The sequence below is a fragment of the Urocampus carinirostris genome, chromosome 20 (genome assembly GCF_059441175.1).
Source record: "Urocampus carinirostris isolate Australia breed hairy pipefish chromosome 20, RoL_Ucar_1.0, whole genome shotgun sequence".
Classification (NCBI taxonomy): domain Eukaryota; kingdom Metazoa; phylum Chordata; class Actinopteri; order Syngnathiformes; family Syngnathidae; genus Urocampus; species Urocampus carinirostris.
In genome coordinates, this window is record NC_142368.1 from 18,895,026 (window position 1) to 18,908,022 (window position 12,997).

General features: G+C 40.9%; 1 protein-coding gene across 1 annotated transcript in view; it reads right to left on the reverse strand.

Moving 5' to 3' along the window:
• Positions 1–12,428, reverse strand: part of map3k5 (mitogen-activated protein kinase kinase kinase 5) — a 79,010-nt gene extending 66,582 nt beyond the window's left edge. The window contains exons 1-4 of the mRNA XM_088324965.1: positions 11,716–12,428; positions 2,599–2,738; positions 2,406–2,429; positions 542–735 (exon numbers count right to left, since the gene is read on the reverse strand). Of these exons, the coding sequence (XP_088181091.1) occupies positions 542–735; positions 2,406–2,429; positions 2,599–2,738; positions 11,716–12,130 (773 nt within the window). The 5' untranslated portion in view covers positions 12,131–12,428. The remainder of the gene's footprint in view (positions 1–541; positions 736–2,405; positions 2,430–2,598; positions 2,739–11,715) is intronic.
• Positions 12,429–12,997: the final 569 nt, after the last annotated feature.

Here is a 12,997-nt window from a genome sequence, read left to right on the forward strand (position 1 = left end):
AACCACGTATTTGTGTTGTGATCCTTTTTCCTACGTTCTTTGGCAGTCATAGCCGCCATTGTGAATAGCGTCTGTTTTCCCTGGTGTATGAGAGCACAGTCACATGTCGCTGACATTTTCTTAACACCAGTCATCGCCCTTAAAAAATGTTGCCCGCGAAAATACGTAATGTTCTTGCTCGATTACTTTGTCCTGGTCGCATTAGATTGGGGTAATGGAATTTGCAGGTCGCGTCGAGTAGAAACGAGCTACTATTCCTGCGGAACCCGTGATTTTAATTGAGTAAAGCGGAGTCAGGAACATTTGTTGAAACAAGCTTTTTGTACCAGCAAAATGAGATTATGTTTCACTCGCACAAACACACACCTTTCCCATTTCAATTTCAGAAATAGTCCATCGCTATTTTCCAGGGTAAGGATGACCTTGAGAGTTTCAGTTTGAGACAACCCCCAAGCACAAAAACAGGACGCATGAATGCTTCACTTCACAGCTTTAGTCACAGTTACAGTAACAAGAAGAGGAACAGAAAAAAAAGTCTTACTGGGAGCTGGCCTGCGAGACTTTGAGGAGCTGGATAAAGCGGTCCACGAGGGGCATACAAATAGGACCCAGGAGCATCTCAAAGCTGGGCTGCATCAGCTCGGTGAGACCTTTCATGAGGCTGCCCTCGCAGCAGTAGACTTTGTTGTGCGGCGTCACCATGTATGGAATGAAGGTGTAATTGGCTGAGCATGTCTGTTGGAGTTTTTATTGATAAAATTGAAAGAAAAATGAGGATCAAAGGCAGAAAGAGATTCACTAATCCGTACAACCTTAGGGTTCAGGTACCCTGCAGGCCAGTGTCAGAAGTAACAAGTTACAAAGGAACGCTAGCCTGGAACACAGTTACTTTTACAGTAGGGCTGCAACGAAAATCGATAACAGAAATAGCCGACAATAAATTTCATTGATAACAATTGTCGCAATCAACTAAAAAAACTAGAGGTTTATTTATGGATTTATGTCCCTACTGATTGGTTTGAGATCACATTTTTATCTGATTTTGTACGAATTTTGTATATAATAGGTTACACATAAGAATTGTACTAGAACAGATATTTTCCATCTTTGCAAAATTGCAAAAATTCGCGCTAGGCTGTCCCAGTCGAATGCTGAGATTATAATTCATGCGTTCATTACCTCCCGTCTCGATTACTGTAATGTACTACTCTTCGGTCCCCCCAAGTCAAAAATCAAGAGCCTGTAGCTGTGCAAAATGCTGCAGCGAGGATTTTAATTAAGACAAGAAAGTTTGAGCACATTACCCCGATTTTGGCTGACATGCACTGGCTCCTTGTCAGTTTAAGATGTGATTTGAAGGTTCTGTTGGTAGTATACAAAATCATGCATGGACTTGCTCCCTGATATCTTTCAGATTTAATTTCACACTATGTTCCGGCCTTTGCTCTGAAAATGCTGGTTTACTAGTTATCCCAAGAGCCAAGAAGAAATCCGCAGGTTCGAGAGTGTTATCCATCCCGGCCACGAAGCAAGTCCAGTGAGACAGTTAGAAGGAATATACAGACGCTGCCCTACTTAAGAACGTTCCAGAGGATCGTTCGTAAGTTTAATTTGTTCGTAAGTTGCTTCAGTGCTATATTTTGTATGTTTAAGGTTTAGATAAGTATGTTTAAGGGTTGTATAAGTTGCCTGTATTGTTTTGTCCTAAATAATAATATCATAGAGTAATATGCTCTATAAAGATGAGTAAAGTTAAGTTTAACTTACTTTTGGAAGATGGGTTTCAAGAGTTAGTCGACTTCCTCCTTTGTGGTAGAAAGTGGCCAAAAAAAAGCGATCCAACCATTTTCTGAACCGCATCAAGCTTTCTTATTCCACTTTCATTTCAAAAGAAACGGCTAGCTTCTTCTTTACACTTTACCCCAACCATATTGAATGGATGCACGAGATATTAAACAATAAAAGTGTCAAAGTTCTTAGTGTGCTGGAGATACAGTATACAGAAGTATGTTCACACACGAACTAGGAAGAAGAAGCGGATTTCTTCTTCGGGGTATATGCTGGGCAAGCTCTCAAAGCGCCACATGCTGATAGCGGCGGAAAGAAGCCCTAAAGTACTGTCCTATACTTTTCATATCTACCGTTTTTCGTAACTCGAATGTTTGTAAGTAGGGGAGCGTCTGTAATACAATAACAACAAAATATTAAATACGTTGTAAAATGAAAATAAGACAAATTAAAGAAAAAGACAGAAAATTTAAAAAAGACAGTTTTTTTCAATTTTTGTCAGTAAATCTCACATAGAGGACTGTTTGAAATCAACCTAAAAGATCCTAGCCTTTTGGGGATGGGGGGTCTATCATGCACTTTTGATGTGTTATGATAAAAAAATAAGGAAGACTCACTGTGTTCTTCTGGCAAATTATTTCCTGATGGACGACAAGAGAAAAAAACAACAACAATTTAAGAATTGAAACAGAACATTGGAAGTCTTACTGCCATCAAACATTGTTCTGCCAGGACAACAGCTATTACCTATACATCTATACTGTATATCTATTTTTCTGAAAATATGTTGTTATTCTGACGAGATCGAACCTGCAGCGATTGGAGCGACTCGGAATTGTTGTCACAGTAGAGAATGATGTTGTTGGCCATGCTGAAACTTTCCCGGACCCCGAGGTGGTAAAAGAGTGACGGTTGGCGGAAAGCGTCGGTCATTTCCACAACGGCAATATCTGACGGAGACAAGAGATACTTGTTGAGTCAGGAGTTGCGTTGAATCGAATTGTCTTTGTTGTCATTTATTATCTACCCTGGTCATATCCCTTGAGAGGGGTGACAGCAAGACAAACACATACACTAAAACAAAGAAAAGGAAAAAGTAGCAAAAAACACAAAAATTGGACTATGGCCAACCCAAATGCTCAAAGAACCAAACAAGTTAAGCACCTCAGCACCCAAGTCGGTCATGCTTTTGTCCCTCCAGAGACAGCAAAGCAAAGAAAGGGGGGCGGGAGACCGAGAGTTCTCGCAAATCCTAGTGATAGGGTCACTAAATGTGAGAGGATGTGGAAGTGAAGCGACTGAGTGGAAGTAAGAGAATATTCGAAGGAGGATGACTAAAAGGAAGGTTGATGTGTTAGCCTTGTCATTAAAATATATGTTTTAAAAAAATGTACGCAGCAAGATCAGACGTGGCAGTCCAGGGTAAAACATGTAATGTAGACTTCAAAAAGAATAATAAGATAAACAAGAATGTCTGATTGCCATTGGAGTATCTACTGCATTTTGGATTGCCATTTCCCTTTTTGTAGAGTCATTCACGTCTAGAGCAGTGGTTCTCAAATAGTGGGACGGGCCCCCCTGGGAAGGCGGGAAGGAAGCCACAGGCGCGTTTTACTTCAGGAGACTTTTTTTTAACTTACCCGGAATAAAGTGAAATTACAATTCCACTACATTAGGGGGAACGGCATTCCCGGTGGGGGAGTGTTTTGTTTACTTTTATCCTCCGTCATTATGAGTATAAAGCGTAGACACAAAGTGTAGCAGGCCCCATGAAAAAAATATTCAAGAGACAGACAGGGGTAAAGAGAGACAGGGTAAGGAATCTAACAAAAGTCTCTTCCCGTGACACTTAACCACGACCTTGGAAGTAGACGAGCAAAGACTGGTGTGCTTGCGGTGTTAAAAATGTTGGCAGCAGAAAGCCAAATTAATCCAGCTTTCACTTAAAGACATTACAACCCAAGCTCAAAGATAAGACACTTGTGTTTATTTCCAGCGAAAATTTGCATGGACGGAGATGACATGTTACCATCAATGTCGATATCGACCTGCCCGATTGTTTGTGAAAGATTCATTGATTACTTGATAAAAAAATCAATATTACAAATAACCTTGTACGGTTTTTACAACAGAATCTCATTTGTGTGACTGCAAAATTTTGTACTCTTAACAGTTTTGTTTTTTTTGTATGCACATTAAGCTAAAATTGGAGCATTTTGCTATCAGATAACGTCTTAACAATGTAAGAAGGCTTTCGAATGCCCACCACTGTGTCAGAATGAATAGTGAGCTGTGTTGAGAAGGCGGCGGGTAACATGATCTGGCCCTGCTAGCCATTAAAGGAGTCTCTATGCAAGAACTCATGCCCTCACCTCAGTTGTCCTCAATGCAACCTAAATGAGCTAGGCTAAAATCGAAAGAAAATAGAGCAAAACCAATGGAATGTGACCCTGACCCTCCAAACCTGCCACTCATACCCCAAACCCAATAGGTTTTCTCGCCTGCTGTTCGAAACAAAGCAGCACAATCATTTGACATTCAGCTTGTGCCCAGCTTGCTGCTGATGTTTTTTACCCCTTCCCCAGGACTGTTTTTGTAGAATTGTATGCCTCGAAAGACATAGAAATCACTGATCCAGAATGGATATTCTCCCTCTACTGAGAGGATCAAACAGTGGTCCGAATAGGGCTAAGAAATATGGTCCAAAAATATAAACTTGATATTATCAGTTTAGACTATTAGGATTTCAATCAAAATCAAACAATATATCTCACTGATCACACATATACTTCATAAAATGTTCAGATTGTGTGTTATTTAGCGCCTCCTAGTGACAATATTGTTTTGAATAAGAAGAAAAATGAATGTACTATTATATAAACGGGCATTTTTGAAAACTCTTACCATGAGGCTCACCTAAAGGCAGCTGAGATGATTGATGGCCAACTTGCTGCTACGGGTACCAACAAAAACCAAAGAAATTATGAACGGTTTGGGAAAGAAATTGCCGAAAAATGGTGTGGTTTGGTCACTGAGTCTCCCTAGTTTGTATTCTTTCTTGTGCTTTCTAACACTCGTTATCCATTACAATGTCATTTTAAAAACAATACAATCTATGTCAAATGCAACTGCTTTGAAATCATTTAAAAGCCAAGTTAAAACTTCCATCCATCCATTATCTGCACCGCTTATCCTCAGTAGGGTCGCGGGGGTGCTAGAGCCCATCCCAACTGTCTTTGGGCAGAGGACACCCTAAACTGGTTGCCAGCCAGTCGCAGGGCACACAGGGACAGACAACACACTCACTCATTCGCACCTAGGGACAATTTGGTTAGGACAATTAACCTGACATGCATGTTTTGGGAATGTGGGAGGAAACTGGAGAGCCACGCAAGCACGGGGAGAACATGCAAACTCCACACAGGAAGGTTCTATCTCAGGGCTGTGCCAAATAAGGGCTAACCACTGTGCTGCCGTGCTGCCTAAGTTAAAACTTATTGTGCAAAAAAGCAACAAATATAATCAGGTCTAACATTGAGTTATTGAAATTAAACTATAAAGTACTACCCTCAATTTACCATTTTCAAATCGTTGATTTATGTATTGAGAAGTCAAGGAATTCATTCGATTTATTGGCCAGCCCTAGTATAAGAAGCTGTTCAAGTAGATATCAATTTGATCTTCAACCTTTACTCAAACCCAGCCCAAAAAATAATCCACTCTATGAACAGTGGGGTCATAGATCACCCAATTTGAATCAGAAGTGGACGATCCACTACTCGGGTTTGTTTGACTTTATTCTGTTGTAATGTTGGGCACTTGAAGTACTTCTATGAACTGTTTACATCATTGTCAATATCGGCAAAACAGGTTGCTGTTCTTTGATATCTACACCATTTAGGGGAGACCTGGTTTTTTAACCTAGGAAATTGAAGACAAAGAAAGGGCTCATGGTTGGAATTTCTTATCTGAAAGTTGGGCTTGCTCGCCTGTTTTCCTTGCAATTTTAAAACACATAGGTGTCGTCTCTCTCCTTATTTTGAGTGTCAACTAACTTTAAACTTATCATTAACCCAACATCCTTTTTCTTGTTGTTTTGTCTCTTTTATAACCAATATTGGAAAACAGGTTATTTTCGAACAAATCCAAAAATTGGATAGCCTTCTTTTATAAAACACTCCCCAAAATAGGTCACTGTGTCAAAGACGACATATTGGACAAAAAAACCTGAGAAAATTGTGTCATTTCATCTTAAAACCCCAAAATTAGGTCATTCTCTTTAAACCACCCACCCAACCGCCTCCCTAAACAGATTCTTTGTGTTCAAAACAACACTGCAAATATGGGTCATTTTGCTTCAAAGATCAGACTAAAATTGGGCCCATTTATTCATAACATTCATTCACAGTGCATCCCTTATTCATAAAAAACACAAAAAATTGGGCCATGTTGTAGAGAACAACCCCAAACTGAGTAGAACCATTTTTAAGAACCCATAAATTGTTGAAAATAAAATGGGATCATATTGATTAAAGTAGAGGTTTACCGTAAAACCTGCTACTTTTTTGTTGCATTTTTAACACTGCGACATTAAATACAGAGAGGCAGCACAGAGGAAAACGGCGAGCTGCTCTTTTCCACAACGCATGCGCTCTAAATACAAATCACCGCAGTGCTTTCTGGAAACATTCATGACCCAGTTTATGGTTTTGCCAACATTATTTATATAAAACATAACAGGAGCAAAAATGGAAGGTTTGATCGTACTTGAATCAATATTTACAACCCACTCACAATATTTTAACTTTCAACCTCCTCAATTTATACCTTGAACAGTAGTGGAAGTTATCTATTAAACACCTCTCTTTATCACCCGAGTCTTTGTCAGGTCGCCGGGGTTTCCTTTAATCCTCGAGGAGCGAATGGAATTGAGTCCATCACAGGCCTACCAGCACAAAAACCACATCTGGGTGGCAATCTGGCACTATTCTTCAAAGTAGGGCTGCAGTTAACGATTTTTTTTAATAATCGATGAAGCAAGGGACTGTACAGACCAAGAACTATTGCAAACTACAGACTACTATTACACCATTCCCTGACCCAAAACCTACATGAGGGCAAGGAAAAACTCAAAAACCTCAAAAGGCTGCACAGATCATTGCAAACTACAGACTATTATTACACCATCCCCTGATCTAAAACCTACATGAAAGCAAGGAAAAACTCAAAAACCATGAGGAAATTAAGAAACCTTGAAAATGGGTCCACAGATGAGGTTATCCCCTTTCCGGTAGTTTATATTTTTACTTGAGCTCCTTTAGCACGTTTCAGTACAATACAGCAAGATCTAGTGTTCAAATAATCGCTTATATTCCCAAGACAGAACCCATTGAAACCCCAAACTCCATCAACTCGCATCCAAAGGGGCCATAAAGTTGGACAAAGCTTAGTGGGTGGTCGCCTCTTCGCTCTGTGCCCTGGGATTCATGACTCCATGAAGGAAATTGAGACCCGTGGTGCGGTAAATTTGAGAATGCAATTCTTAATCAAGCGTACTGTAGAGTCCGGGATTTACGGTAGTCAATCTTCAACACGATTTTGGTTTGGACCCAACGTTATTTAGCATCTTTGATTGGATACCCATTCACAACAAAGATGATAAACAATGAGAACAGTCTAGTGTCCTGGGTTCCTGGCGCAATAGGGCAACATGCATGCAAATATATGAAGTCTCAGGTCACTATTTGTTATTTTAAATTGCTACAAATTGATTTGTCCAGGTTAACACATCTTGCTGGTGAATCATTCGAATGACAAAAGCACTCCAGATACAAAAGCAACGGTCAAGTCAACAATGCCCACCCAGGTGGGTCAACTGTGTGGGCTTGGAGTTTGCTACGAATGAATGAAGAACACTTTATAAATCAATCACATTCGAGCAGATGAGTGGATGACGTAACCATGGAGACTGGCGGGAGAAAAATGGAGCCGTCATTTTTTATCTGTGCAGGGTTTTAATTGTGTAGGCCACCATGGACAGAGAAGAATCGAAGTTTAGGACGGCGCTTCTCAATTATTTTACATCACGCCCCTCCTCGGAAGAAGAAATCCTCTCGCGCGTTACCCAAGACGAACACCCCAAACAAGGGCTGTGCTACCTATATAGATAATTCTATAGCTTTGAGGATATTGGAGGAGAAGTGAACTATCAATCCTAGGATAATAGTATTGATCTAATCAAAGTACATACTGGGCATGGGGAACATCGATATTTGGAACAATCCACCCATCCCTACTACACCTGTCTCTTAGTACCGTCGTCGTCAATGTCAAGTCGCCGGAGATTACCTTAATCTTCGAGGAACGATGACAAGAGAATGCAATTTGGTCTGTTACCAGGGCGACCACCAATGACAAAAACACAAAAATACGACTTCCCACGGGTTAGTTTATTTTAATCTTCGAGGAACGATGACAAGTGAATGCAAATTGGCCCGTTACCACCAGTGACAACGACACAAAAATACTACTTGTCACGTGTGTGCTGCAATTTGGTACTATTCTCCTCAGTATGGTTGCCCTGGCGCTGTCACCTAGATTTATGGGGTTCACATTTTACGTTAAGCAGCCCTCAATCGTGTTTTTCTTTAAGCGCAGTAATAAATATGTGCTCGTCTATGTAAGCACCTGTAAAGTAGGCTTAAATTTATTTACTCAAGGTGTGTATTTCTAATCAGTTTGATGTTCCCTTTTGGCGTCTCTTAGTCTTCCCATTTTTGTTTACGTTTTCAGGGGGGTGGTCTTTGGTCTTTTGTCTTTGTCTTAACATACCAGTACTTTTCCATGTCTTGTGATCTCAATAAAACACAGAAGCAGACGGGGGATGACTGAGATTGAGATCGAGATTTGAGCGAGAAAGTATGGGAAGATCTCATCTCCCTCGTTGCAATTGGCTAAAATACTTAAGTCTTTGCCTGGTGCATTTTCTTCTACGGTTAGCCGATATTTTTTAGCTCTCCCACACTTCAGTGGTCGTTTTAGACCCAAAATCACCAGCTTGAATGGTCAGGAGATCGGGTGCTGGGGCTTTAAAATGTAAAAAATGGACAGGAATTAGTTCAATTTTATGGCTGTTTAAGCCTGCTTCTTAAAATCAAGACGAAATTGAGTTTTATTCTTAAATTCGAGTTTCTGATCTTTAATTATTTGCGCTCTATAAACTGTAACTCTATTGCTGGTATTAAACCTTTCGACGAATTAAATCGGACTGAGGAATTTGACCTCAACGTCAGTTAAGTATTCGCATCGTCGCTCTCTTTCCCCGAAAAACGGACGTCATGGAGTTCAAGATAGGAATTGTGGGACTTGAAATCCAGCTAACGTTCTGCACTCAAAGCAGAAAGCCTCACAACAACAGAACAGAAATTCCGTACAATTATGTCCAAAGGAGCCCCCAGTTTTAACATAACTCGGTCATAATTCCTTCATATCTTTGAGAAATATAGTCCCCCTAAGTTCCGGTTAGGAGCCTTTGCTCTGAAAATGCTGGTCTACTAGAGATCCCAAGAGCCAAGAAGAAATCCACAGGTTCGAGAGCGTTCTCCATCCGGGTTCTGATGTTGAGGAATGATCTTCCCCCTGAGATTTGATCTGCAACCTCAGTGGGAATGTTTAAATCTAAGCTTAAAAGTCACTTCTACTCTATAGCATATGAATAACTTATATTTTACGTTGACTATATGTATTATTTGTTATTGCAACATCCATTGCAGCCTGGTCATCCTGGAAGGGGGCTTACCTCATGAGCGGTTCCTTCTCAAGGTTTCTTCATTTTCCTCATGTTGAGTTTTGGAGTTTTTCCTTACCCTTATGTAGGTTTTAGATTAGGGGATGCTGTAAGAATAGTCTGTAGTTTGCAAAAATCTGTGGTCTGTGCAGCCCTTTGAGACTTTGTGATTAAGGGCGTCACAAATAAACGTGACTTAATAAATAGGGATGCTCCTCTATGAAAATTTGAGGACGAAACTGTAAACCAAAAATGAGACATGTATGACTGAAATACTGAATTGGCAACACCTAAAAATTACCAAAAGATGAAACAGGATAAACAATAAGAATCATTTCATACATTTACTTGTTTAAAGGGCAATATATACAATAATAAATGACTGACATTTTTTAAGGCCCGATCTTATCTCTAACCTGATAAGATCGCAGGCAAATGTCACCTATGTTTTAAAAAGTGTTATTTTCAAAATAAAGGCATCAACACCATTGCCTTTATCCCCTTTATAGATATGTCCTTTGTTTTTGTTAAAATATATCGTAATCCGTCCCAGATTTTTGTTAGTTTGGCTCTCTTTTGATTGATGGGCGTAAATTTCCAGTCGGATAAGTACAACCGTAATTCTCAGTAAAGCAGAGCAGAGACCGTTAGCATTGGAATTTGGTATTTCCGAGCATTTCTGCATTGGGAACTTCAGGAAAATGTGCAGCAGACTGATACTGGGCCTTTCTTGGAAAAAAGCCCGCACCCCTCCCATGTGAATGGGGAAATATTTCCACTGAAGTTCAGAGTAGAATAAACAAACTGGTGGGGGAGCTTGGGCGGTGAATGTTTGGAATCTTATGTTGGGCAGTCACTGTTACGGTACCGTTACATTTGATGGCCTGCTCATTTTATTATGGGATTTTGTATTAAAGGGACACTGTGTAATAGTTCTTAGGGGGAATAATGGTATACCAATGAATACAGCATGCTTGTTCCAGGACACTTGTGTACTATTCCAGAATTATTTTTCTTAAAGGGGCCGTGTGTATTATTTGACTACCGGATGCATTTGAATTGTGCAGCGCGACAGAAAAGGAGTGCTACAAAGCAAAAGGAAGAACACCAACTACGGAGATCAAAAGGGAACAAATTGCACCATTTTTCTTTTTTTGTCTAACCTTTCACATGGTTTTTGGGGGGTAGTATCAAGATGGCCGACAATTGTGTATGCTCCCTATCGGTTAGCCTCTTTTCATGTAAAATAATTTCTCGACTTGTGAGTATATATAATTTTACAAAATTCACGTTTATATGAAAGATCATGTATTTTGGCTTATTATTCCAATCAATACATATGCTGATAACGTTTTTTTCCTGACTACTCGGAGGCGCTAAATAATACACATAGTCCATTGAAAAATACAAAGCCAATTTTTTTTTTTTTTTACTAGACACACCAAGGGTCTTCGATGGTTTATTTTGTTTACAAACTTAATCTTATTAGCTTTGTATAGGTTTAGTCACTTAGTTTAGAATTTCATTAAAACGATCAATTAATGTAAGAACAGAAAGCGCTGTGTTAATCGAGTTATTACTTGTCTATTTGCTGTGGCTTTAGCTGCTGTGTAGTGTTCTTATGCAATTTCAGACACAAATTATACCATTAGGAGAGATATATTTGGACATTTAGAATTTCATAAAAACGATCAATTAATGTAAGAACAGAAAGCGCTGTGTTAATCGAGTTATTACTTTTTTTTTTTTTGCTATGACTTAAGCTCCTGTGTAGAGTGTTCTTGAACAATTTTAGACACAAATTATACCGTTAGTAGAGATATATTTGGACACAGTGTTAGATTTCTGCTAATACACAACCCTTTGAAAACATAGTGTGCAAGTGCATTGATATTTGTTGACGCGGCTGACTTCTGAAGTGAGAGTCAAGTCTAATCAACATGCAGCCTGATAGGGATGGGAGGCAGCTACTCAAGTCCGAGTTCTCTGAACCAAAAGCAACCTAAACTGCAGCTGCAAGCACCTACTTTCTCATTAAGAAGAGATGCAAGTACAAATAAGTTTTCTGTGACCTTTGACACGACACATTCCATCACCGTGTCGTCAGAACGGGGGGGAAAACCCCAAACACGAGTTCTCACCTGCGTTGTAGAAGACGTCCAGCACTGCAGTCTCACCAAAATCCAGTTTTCCAAAGTGGAGAGTCTCCAGTTTGCTGCCTATTGTCTCGCAAGCGTCCTTGAGGCAGTGCCAGGCCATGCACTCGGCGTTGTTCTGCTGATTTGGCTCATTGTTGAGCACGTAAGCGACACTCACCGGCCTGCTGCTGCACGGCTTGGCGACGGTCAGGAGAGAACCGTTCTCAGTTGCACAATTCCCGGAAGCGGCGCCAGCCACTGCAGAATCCTGCCAGAAGGTCCCTGCAGCCGGAACCGCCAGCGCCAAGACTCCTGCAGGGGACGTCCCGCCGAATACCCCGCTGACGTCGGATGCATTTGCAGGGCGAGTTCCAAAACGGGGCACGGCCAAAGAAATACCTTCCGGTTCTGCACTCATCTCATCTTCTTTACCGCGTGGATCCAGAAAGGAACCGTGGCAGCGGGGTCTCCATGGAGAGAACCGGCGGTTCTTGTTACACCTGCCCAAGTACCACGAGTTAAGTCTTGCAGAATCAGGAACAAGCGTCAACTAACTAAGAGGCAAAGTCATGCTATGCTGCAAGCTTTGCAAGGCTGCCTTCTCTGGAGACCTCAAGGAGCGCCTAAATAGGCAACCCCGGGCATTATTGGGCTTTTTGAGAAGAATCCACGCGAGTTACGCACTCGAAGTCAAAAGTACAAGATCCACCCGAATGAAGCCCTGCCCAGCTTCTGATGTTTATCTTCTCTTCCGTTTACATGCAGCTTAGTGGGCGGCGCTGAAAACGGGAAACCTCCTCGCTGTGGGCGGACACACATGACGGAGCACGTGTGAGGAGCCCAAAAGGCAAAGCGCAACTGGATCCGTCACCTAGCAACGGGTCTCCAACTAACTGGAAGTCTAGAAACCCCTTTCCAGCCTCTGTCATCACCGAGTCAGCACGAGACGCGTGTGCATTGTTGAGCCAAAACAGCGGGAGTACGAGTTTGAATAGAGTGGGAGAAGATTTGAATATTGAGTTCCTTTTTTAGAGTCGCAATCTACGAACACAACTTTTTTGCAATTCCAAGAGGAAACACACCTTTTCAAAAGCAATTTAGGAACCTGTGGCTGCAAGCCATTAAAACAACCGACTGGACCGAGGTCTGCTTTTATGGTATCCACTTTTCCGGTCACACTGGAACGTAACAAGAATAGACTAGAACAGAATAGAATAGAATGACATTGCCTTAATTGCCATTGATAACAGCGTAGTGAGCTCTGCTTGCAATAAGTTTAGACATG